The sequence below is a fragment of the Cyanistes caeruleus genome, chromosome 10 (genome assembly GCF_971803275.1).
Source record: "Cyanistes caeruleus chromosome 10, bCyaCae1.hap1.1, whole genome shotgun sequence".
Classification (NCBI taxonomy): Eukaryota; Metazoa; Chordata; class Aves; order Passeriformes; family Paridae; genus Cyanistes; species Cyanistes caeruleus.
In genome coordinates this window covers 23,538,907-23,545,864 of record NC_141710.1, presented here as the reverse complement: position 1 = coordinate 23,545,864, position 6,958 = coordinate 23,538,907, and the positions used below count along the sequence as shown (strand labels likewise).

Sequence of the window (6,958 nt, the reverse complement as noted above, 5' to 3'; positions counted from 1 at the left end):
GTAATATGTAATATGTAATATGTAATATGTAATATGTAATATGTAATATATAATATACATATAAATAATATATAATATTTAATATATACTTATTATAGAAATTATACTTATTATACAAATTCTATTTATTATAAAAATTCTATTTCTTCTACAAATTCTATTTATTCTATTTATTCTGTTGGGCAGGCCCTGGCCAAGGGGGAAGCTGTGGCTGCCCCTGGATCCCTGGCAGTGCCCAAATCCAGGCTGGACAGGGCTTGGAGCAGCCTGGGACAGTGGGAGGTGGAACTGGATTTTTGGTGTTTGTCCCAGGCTGCTCAAGGAGTAATTAATAATCTCATTTAAATATATTCTAATGTATAATTAGAATATATAATTAGAATTAATGTATACATTCTTTTGCTCTAATATGATTCATGGAAATATTAATTATCAAGATTTTTCATTCAGGTGAAGCCTGCTCAAGCAGAGGAGCTTTGAGATGAAGGAGGAGGAGATGGATTTCTTCCTCCATTGTTAAAAAAACCAATTTCACTCACCAGAATTCAAATCCCAGAATCCTGGAATGGTTTGGGTTGGGAGGGATTGAATCCCATCCCAGCCCTGCCATGGCAGTGACACTTCCCGCTGTCCCAGGCTGCTCCAAACCCACCCAGCCTGGCCTGGGACACTTCCAGGGATCCAGGGGCAGCCCCAGCAGGGATTCCAGGAGAGATCTAGAGGATGTAATTAGGAAATATTCCAATTTAACAACAAATTAATCCCAAATCCCACCCCAGCGCTGACCCTGTGGGGAAACCTCGTGTCCTGCTGGGAGCAGAACCCTGGGAAGCCGAAGTGGTGCCTTTGAGGAACAGCCCTGCAGCACATCCCAAAATTCTCTTTCACTTTTGGCTCTCGGAAGAAGCGGCTCCTCCACGAGCTGGAAACCACAGCCTGCGTGAAATGACGGGGCAGAGGTGGGAAACACAGAGAGAAATTGGAAAATGAGGCACTGCTGCTATTGGAGCTGAAAGAAGTCTCAGGACCCGTCACAGGCTTCTTATAGGAAACAGTGAAAATAAAAAGAATCTGAAAATGCAATATAAAACTCTTGATTCATCCTGCTCCCTCCCAGTTTGACAGCAAAAATCCCGGTGACTTCACGGCAGTCCCAATGCACAGAAAAGTTTCTCGGTGCAGAGAAATGGCCACGAGAAAACAGGAGCTGATATTGAAATATTTGTCCATTATTCCAAATATTTCAGCAAAATCAAACATTCGGGCAGGTTTCCATCAGTGAGGTTTTGTCATCACGGAACCAGAGAATCGTGGAATGGTTTAGGATGGAAAATATCCCCAAGTTCTTTGAGTGGAGCCATTCCCCAGCTCTGCCAAGGCCACCCCTGTCCCCAAGTGCCACCTCCACAGGGCTTTAGATGGGGAGGGCAGCTCCTTCCAACCCTTTCCATGAAGGAATTTCCCTAAAATCCAACAGGGATCTCCTCAGGTGGAACCCGAGGCTGTTTCCTCTTGTCCTGTCGCTTTTCCCTTGGGATAAAGGATAAAGAATGGAAATGGAAAAGCTGGAGACGATTTCCGAGGGCTGGAGCTACAGAACAGAGGGGGAACGGCTTCCGAGAGAGAGAGGAGGAGGTTTAGTGGGATTTTGGGAAGGAATTCCTGGCTGGGAGGGCGGGGAGGGGATTCCCAGGGGGGCTGTGGCTGTCCCTGGGTCCCTGGGGCAGTGGGACGCGTCCCTGCCATTGGAACAAGGAATCTTTAAGGTCCCTTCCGACCCAAAGCGTTCCATGGTTTTGGGATCCCATGGAAGTTTATCTCGCACCAGCCGATCCCGTTTTTCTGGAAGCTGCTGGGGCAGGGTCCGAGGAGGGCATCCCCGGCCCCGGGCGGGATTCCCGGCCCCGCCGCTCTCGGGATGAGCGCGGCCGGCCCGGGGGGAACCCCGCCCGTCCCGCGGCCCCATAAGAGCCGCTCCCGGCGGGGAGCCACGGCACAGGGATGGAGCGGAGCGGCAGCACCGGGAGCGGCACCGGGAGAGCCGGGAATGGCACCGGGAGAGCCGGGAGCGGCACCGGGAGCGGCACCGGGAGCGGCACCGGGAGCGGCACCGGGAGAGCCGGGAACGGCACCGGGAACGGCACCGGGAGAGCCGGGAACGGCACCGGGAACGGCACCGGGAGAGCCGGGAACGGCACCGGGAACGGCACCGGGAGCGGCACCGGGAGCGGCACCGGGAACGGCACCGGGAGAGCCGGGAGCGGCACCGGGAACGGCACCGGGAGAGCCGGGAACGGCACCAGAAGCGGCTCCAGGAACACCGGGAGCGGCACCAGAGATAACACCAGAGATAACATCGGGAACAGCACCGGGAGCGGCTCCAGGAACACCGGGAATGGCACCGGGAGCGGCACCGGGAATGGCACCGGGAATGGCACCGGGAGCGGCACCGGGAATGGCACCGGGAATAACGCCGGGAATGGCACCGGGAGCGGGCGGGCAGCGCCGCCTGGCGGGGCCGCCCGGGCATTGCTGTGCCTGGCGCTGCTGCTGGGCCCGGCCCGGGCTCTGCCCAGCCCTGTCCATCCACTGCCCAGCCCTGTCCGGGCACTGCCCAGCCCTGTCCGGGCACTGCCCACCCCTGTCCATCCACTGCCCAGCCCTGTCCATCCACTGCCCAGCCCTGTCCGAGCCCTGCCCAGCCCTGTCCGAGCCCTGCCCACCCCTGTCCATCCACTGCCCAGCCCTGTCCGGGCACTGCCCAGCCCTGTCCGGGCTCTGCCCAGCCCTGTCCGGGCACTGCCCACCCCTGTCCGGGCACTGCCCAGCCCTGTCCATCCACTGCCCACCCCTGTCCGGGCACTGCCCAGCCCTGTCCATCCACTGCCCAGCCCTGTCCGAGCACTGCCCACCCCTGTCCATCCACTGCCCAGCCCTGTCCGAGCACTGCCCACCCCTGTCCATCCACTGCCCAGCCCTGTCCGGGCACTGCCCAGCCCTGTCCGGGCACTGCCCACCCCTGTCCGGGCACTGCCCAGCCCTGTCCATCCACTGCCCACCCCTGTCCGGGCACTGCCCAGCCCTGTCCATCCACTGCCCAGCCCTGTCCATCCACTGCCCAGCCCTGTCCGAGCCCTGCCCAGCCCTGTCCATCCACTGCCCACCCCTGTCCGGGCACTGCCCAGCCCTGTCCGGGCACTGCCCAGCCCTGTCCGGCTCCGCCGCTCTCTCCCCCCGCGCCTCGGCCGCTCCCGGGAGCTGCTGGAAGCCGCCACCGCGTCCCTGCAGCGGCTGAAGGTGCTCGGGAACGGGACGGGGGGAGCGGGGATGGGGCGGGGAGGCACCAAACCAGGAAATCCTGGTCCCCAGGAGGGCAGAGGTGTCCCCAGGGTGGCAGGGATGTCCCCAGGGTGGCAGGGATGTCCCCAGGGTGGCAGGGATGTCCCCAGGGTGGCAGAGATGTCCCCAGGATGACAGGGATGTCCCCAGGAGGGCAGGGATGTCCCCAGGAGGGCAGAGATGTCCCCAGGAGGGCAGGGATGTCCCCAGGAGGGCAGAGATGTCCCCAGGAGGGCAGAGGTGTCCCCAAGAGGGCAGGGATGTCCCCAGGATGGCAGGGATGTCCCCAGGAGGGCAGGGATGTCCCCAGGAGGGCAGAGGTGTCCCCAGGATGGCAGAGGTGTCCCCAGGAGGGCAGAGGTGTCCCCAGGGTGGCAGGGATGTCCCCAGGAGGGCAGAGGTGTCCCCAGGGTGGCAGGGATGTCCCCAGGAGGGCAGGGATGTCCCTGCCACGGAGGCAGAGCAATTCCCATCAAAATACAAAACCAAATCGGTGCTGGGATTATTCCCAGTCTCTTCCCTGTATCTCACATTTCACTCCCGGAGCCTCAGTGCTGGGATTGATCTGAGCACACACAGCTGAGATAAATGAAATTACTGCGTGGATTGCCAGAGAAATGTGTAAAAATGGAGAAATGGCATGGTGAAGCTGTGGAGGAGCTCTTTAAATTCCCTTTTTACCTCAGGAGCTCGGCACGCTGGGCTTTGAGTGCAGCCCTGAGGAGGTGGATGTGGAGGACATCACCCAGAACCAAACCAACACCATCAGAGCCTGCACGGCCCAGGATGCTGCGGTGAGAGAAACACAAATGACACCTCAAATTCAACCTCGGGAGTTAGCATTTATCATTAGAAATATAATTATATATATATATATGTGGAATTTATAATCCACAATTCCCATCAAATCACAAATCTCTGTTCTTGTTTCATTCGCAGCCTGGAAATTGCCCGGTTTTGGAAAGATCAACTTTCGATAAGGTGAATAAAAATTTCCCAATAAAGTTATTTTTATTCTCATTGCATGATTAAATGAGCAGCAAATTCCCACATTTCCTGACAATTCCCTGTTGTTTTTTTTCCAGGGAAAATGCCTGCAGGGAATCTCTGAGGATCTGAGAGCCTACAGGACAGAGCTGAGGAACCTCCAGGACCCACAGCTGCTGCTGGCTCTCGATGGGATGATGGAGGTGAGGATTCCTGCCCCTAAAATTCACTCCAAAATTCAGGAAACACGGGAAAAAAACCCTCAACTTCTCCTCCAAATGTATTATATTATATTAAATATAATACATAAATATTAATATAAATAATTAATATAATTATTAATTAAAATTATTACTTTAAAATCAATATATATTAATATAGAACTATATTATATTATATTATATTATATTATATTATATTATATTATATTATAGTATAGTATAGTATAGTATAGTATAGTATAGTATGTTATAGTATATTATAGTATATTATATTATATTATAGTATATTATAGTATATTGTATTATATTATATTATATTATATTATATTATATTATATTATATTATATTATATTATATTATATTATATTATATTATATTATATTATATTATATGTTGAAATAGAATATTGAAATAGAATATTGAAATAGAATATTGAAATATAGTATTAAAATATAATATTGAACTATAATATTGAAATATAATATTGAAATATAACAGATCCAATGCACTGGATTTAAAGGTGGAGAAATTAAATTTTAGCCTCTGTAAATGCAATCATGAAATAGTTGAAATTTTTCTTTATTAATGATAATATTCAATATTTTATATTTTATCCTCAGTCTATTAATGCAATTGTGAAATATTTCAAAATTTCTCTTATTAATTAATGATCAATGAAATATTTTCAATTTTACCCTCACTCTATTCATGCTAAATTAAATATTTCCAATTTTTCCTTCACTCTGCTCATGATAAATTAAATATTTCAAATTTTTCCCTCAGACTATTAATGATAAATTAAATATCCCAAATTTTTCCCTCACTGTTTTAATGATAAATATCCCAAATTTTTCCCACATTCTATTCACTATAAATTAAATACCCCAAATTTTTCACTCTGACTCTTAATGTTAAATTAAATATTCCAAATTTTTCCCTCAGTCTATCCAGGATAAATATCCCAAATTTTTCCCTCATTTAATTAATGATAAATTAAATATTCCAAATTTTTCCCTCACTCTATTAATGATAAATATCCCAAATTTTTCCCACATTCTATTCACTATAAATGAAATATTCCAAAATTCCCCTCACTCTATTAACGATAAATTAAATATTCCAAATTTTTCCCTCAGACTATTAATGATAAATATCCCAAATTTTTCCCACATTCTATTCACTATAAATTAAATATTCCAAAATTCCCCTCACTCTATTAACGATAAATTAAATATTCCAGATTTTTCCCTCAAACTATTAATGACAAATTAAATATCCCAAATTTTTCCCTCGACCCGCCCTTCCCAGTCTTCCCGTTCATCCCTAAAGGGGATGAAAATCCCAGGAATTTTTTGGTTGAAGCTGTTTTTCTAACTCTGTGCAGGCCCTGGGCAGCAGCACTGGGAAGGTTCTGGAAGCACCGCTGGCATTGGGATCATTGGGATCATCGGGATCATTGGGATTGGGATCATTGGGATTGGGATCATCGGGATCATCGGGATTGGGATCATCGGGATTGAGATCATCGGGATCATCGGGATCATCGGGATCATTGGGATTTGGATCATTGGGATCATTGGGATCATCGGGATCATCGGGATTGGGATCATCGGGATTGGGATCATCGGGATTGGGATCATCAGGATCATTGGGATCATCGGGATCATTGGGATGGGGATGGGCGCCGTTCCCGGCGCGGCTGCGCCTCTGCAGCGTGCTCCAGGCCTTGCGCATCCGCAGCGTCACCATCAGCAGGATGCTGAACTTCCTCAGCTCCCTCTGAATCCCGGGAATCCGCCAGAACCCAAGGAGATCCTGCGGGAACGGCGGGATCCGCGCCCGGCGAGCATTCCCCGGAATTCCCGTAAATGTGCGTTCCAAACTGCGCTCGGTTCCCGGGATCCGGGGATGGAAGCTCCAGCTGAGCTCGGATTTATCCACATTTATTCTGCTGCTTTCCCAGGAATTCAGAGCTGTTTATGATAATCCCTTCCAACTCCAATTCTAATCCGTGATTTATTTAGGGTGATATTCCATTCTATTCCCTGATTTATTTATGGTGATATTCCACTCTATTCCCTGATTTATTTAGGGTGATATTCCATTCTATTCCCTGATTTATTTATGGTGATATTCCATTCTATTCCCTGATTTATTTATGATGATATTCCATTCTATTCCCTGATTTATTTATGATGATATTCCATTCTAGTCTGTGATATATTTATGATATTCCCTATTTATTCTCTTTCCTGCCTAATAAAATCAAAGTTGCCTCCAAAATTGTGGGGGTTTTTTTGTCCCTTGGGATCCGACACGAATCCTTGCCAACTTTGGATATTGCTGGCATGGCAAGGCAATTCCCTGTAATTGGTGGGGTTTGAAATCTAAGTTTCCCTCTTGGAAAAAC

General features: G+C 48.8%; 1 protein-coding gene across 1 annotated transcript; it reads left to right on the top strand.

Annotated features, from left to right (window-relative positions):
* Positions 1-945: 945 nt before the first annotated feature.
* Positions 946-6,831, top strand: IL12A (interleukin 12A). The gene is made up of 6 exons (XM_086844164.1): positions 946-959; positions 3,186-3,297; positions 4,026-4,133; positions 4,279-4,320; positions 4,425-4,529; positions 5,933-6,831. The coding sequence occupies exons 1-6, from the start codon at positions 946-948 to the stop codon at positions 6,329-6,331; spliced, it is 780 nt and encodes a 259-aa protein (XP_086700290.1). The 3' UTR covers positions 6,332-6,831.
* The last annotated feature ends 127 nt before the right edge of the window (positions 6,832-6,958 follow it).